Here is a 3112-nt window from a genome sequence, read left to right on the forward strand (position 1 = left end):
ATGTCACTGAAGGAAGCCACTCCTACGCCGCCAAACAATAATGAAGGATCCATTCCTTCTGGGTCAAGCGTAATTGCAACTAACTATAGGGCACCTCTCAGTGATATAACAAACAAATCCAGCCACGGTACAATTCTGAGGACTGTAATTTTGAATAAATAATTTAATAAATGGTGTTATAGTTTTGTTAGTTCGAGTTAACTAATGACAACAACCAATAAGTCTGTACTTTGAGTAGTATAATCATAGTAACTATTTCGAACTGCATCACATTCCAGGTGTTTTCCGAGGTACTCATGTTTCAGGCAATAGAATGTCAACTAATCAAACCACTACTTCAACTAATTTAAGGTCACCTCTAAGTGATATTTCTAACAAATTTATCCAAGGTACATTGCTGAAAATTATCATTTATATTCATATCTGGAAAATATCATTTTTAAAATAATGATTTGTAATGTTTGTTTGTAAGATTCAAACAATCCTGGAATAAAAGAACCCCGTACTGTTTGTGGTTGTACCACTGTCAATCAAGAAATTTAGCTCAAACACGGTAAAAGGATAGACTCTACGGTTAAGTCTTCTATGTCATTGCGGTTGTTTGAAGGCATGGATGATGGAACTGACTTTGATTCTTCAGGTATTGGGAAACATTAATATAATGTCCATTTAATTTTTATTCGTACTTACCTATAAAATTGATTTTTAGAGAATTCCATAATTGCTGATTTTCAAGCGGAAGAGGGTGAACTGTTCTGGGATGATGGTACTTTTTTATTCAAATTTTATATTCCAAAATGGTTAAATATTGTCTCAGTTTATATCCTCTATTTATTTATTTCAGACTGTCATTCTGATGAAAAAGATGATATAAATTTTGAGAAAAATTTGGAAAACTCTGAGAAACTTAATAAACCAGGTATTTTCTGTAATTATATCTTCCGGTCATTTATATCATTTGTCATATTGGTCTTTTTGTAGAATAGTCAATTACCATATCATATTTTGCTGCAGTTCCAAAAGGTTATTCAACTTTGGGTCCTCCAACCGAAACGTGTTTTAAATGTGGAGCTGTTATGTGGAAAGAGGAAAGATCAAATAAGGATGTGACTAAAGGTACTCCCAAGTTTAGCCTGTGTTGTAGTCAAGGTCAGATTAAACTTCCACCCATCCCAGCAACTCGTACATACTTAATTCATTTGTATAGTCACCGTCGAAAGAGCTTTAATTTCAAAAGAAATATCCGTTTGTATAATGCCATTTTTGCATTCACATCAATGGGTGGTAAGGTAGATCACTCTATAAATTGTGGCAGAGCTCCATATGTTTATCGGCTCAATGGCCAGAACCACCATATTTTTGGCTTACTTATACCAGACGAAGGTGATGATCCAAAATTCTGTCAACTCTATATTTATGACACAGAGCACGAGGTTGATAATCGCATGAAATGGGTCAAAGTTGATGATGGTGAACCTATTGACGCTGAAATTGTAGAAGGGTTGGTACATATATTAGATGAAAGTAATCAGTTGGTTAAGAAATTTTGTTACGCCCGGGATAGGTTCAAGGAGCAGCCTGTTAGAGATTTAAAAATTAAATTGAAAATCTGTCGTGCTGAGAATGGTCGTAAGAATCTCATAGGTCTGTCGGACGAAGTTGCTTGCGTGATGGTTGGTGAAATCGATACCACAGTAGGTGATAAAGATATTATTGTTGAGAAGAAGATAAATGATGATTTGAAAGACATTATAATGCAGAAGTGTGACAAACCGCTTGAACATATTTCAAGCATTCACCCGTCGCTCATGGCTCTACAGTATCCTCTACTCTTTCCTCTTGGGGAAGATGGTTACCATAATGAAATTTCGTATGTAGATTCTGAAACACAAACAAAAAAAAAGAAAGAGAATAACCATGAAAGAATATTATGCATATCGACTACAATATCGGAAAAATGAAGGTATTTTTTCTAAATCTTGAAAGGGTTATAATTTTTTCCGATCTGTAGTCCTCATTCATCTGTTTGCTAATAAATGAATACCATTAAATTGTTTAGGTCTTCATGTTCGCTTAGCAGGTCGTCTCTATCAGCAGTATGTTGTAGATACTTTTTCATGCTTTGAGCAAGCGAGATTGTGGTGGTTGAGAACTCACCAAACTAATCTTAGGAGTGATCTTTATAAATCTATTGCGAAGAAGGTAGTTAGTGGAACCACTGATACCTTTAATGTTGGAAAGGGATTTGTATTGCCAGCAAACTTTCTTGGTTGAAGACGATACATGCAACAAAATTTTTAAGATGCCCTAGCTGTTTGTCGTGCAGTAGGTCACCCTGGTCACCCTGACATCTTTCTGACCATGACTACTAACCCTTTATGGGACGAAATCCTTCAAATGATGAAAATCATGCATGGATGTGATGCTCGAGACTGTCCTGATGTAATTGCACGTGTGTTTCATCTCAAACTAGAACAATTATTAGATGATATAAGGTAGAAGAAGTATTTTGGCACTTGCATTGGTGGTCAGTAATTTCTAACAAATTTACTTTGATTAATATACCTGACTTTCTCCAAACTACAATATTAAATACTAAACAAGTTATACTTATTTTTTATTGCAGTAATGTATGTTGTAGAATTTCAGAAGTGCGGACTCCCTCACGTCCATATGTTAATTTGGCTTGTTTCTGAATCGAAGAAGAAGCTGTCATCTAATGTCGATCATTTTGTAAGTGCTGAAATTCCCGATCCTATCACTGATCCAGTTGGTTATGAAGCTGTAAAAACTTTGATGATTCATGGGCCTTGTGACCTCCAAAACACCAAGTCTCCATGCATGAACAATTGTCGGTGTACCAAGCATTTTCCTAAAAAGTGAGTTTTAATTTGGATTTGAACATGATTAGTGTTGTTGCTTCCTGTTATTTAATATTTTTCCATCAATTCCAAGTATTGTCGGGAAACATATTTTGATCAGTCTGGATTCCCAATATATCGTCGTCGTAATACCGGAATCACTGTAAGCAAAGGAAAAATAAATCTTGACAATCAGTGGGTGGTCCCTTATAATAGAGATTTATTAGTCAAATTTCAATGTCACATGAATG

General features: G+C 35.2%; 1 protein-coding gene across 1 annotated transcript; it reads left to right on the top strand.

The window, feature by feature from the left end:
* On the top strand, window positions 1-2883 carry LOC141714135 (uncharacterized). Its single transcript, XM_074517673.1, has 8 exons — window positions 1-127; window positions 279-389; window positions 608-640; window positions 710-766; window positions 845-919; window positions 1015-1851; window positions 2060-2269; window positions 2627-2883. The coding sequence occupies exons 1-8, from the start codon at window positions 1-3 to the stop codon at window positions 2881-2883; spliced, it is 1707 nt and encodes a 568-aa protein (XP_074373774.1).
* Window positions 2884-3112: the final 229 nt, after the last annotated feature.

The sequence above is a fragment of the Apium graveolens genome, chromosome 3 (genome assembly GCF_009905375.1).
Source record: "Apium graveolens cultivar Ventura chromosome 3, ASM990537v1, whole genome shotgun sequence".
Classification (NCBI taxonomy): Eukaryota; Viridiplantae; Streptophyta; class Magnoliopsida; order Apiales; family Apiaceae; genus Apium; species Apium graveolens.

What these genes read in the sequence shown, in the direction of transcription:
- LOC141714135 (XM_074517673.1), top strand. Translation starts at nt 1, where the DNA reads ATGTCACTGAAGGAAGCCACTCCTACGCCGCCAAACAATAATGAAGGA. An exon ending in TGAACTGTTCTGGGATGATG is followed by an intron (nt 767 to 844) that starts GTACTTTTTTAT and finishes TATTTATTTCAG; the next exon opens with ACTGTCATTCTGATGAAAAA. An exon ending in ATTGCCAGCAAACTTTCTTG is followed by an intron (nt 2,270 to 2,626) that starts GTTGAAGACGAT and finishes TTTTTATTGCAG; the next exon opens with TAATGTATGTTGTAGAATTT.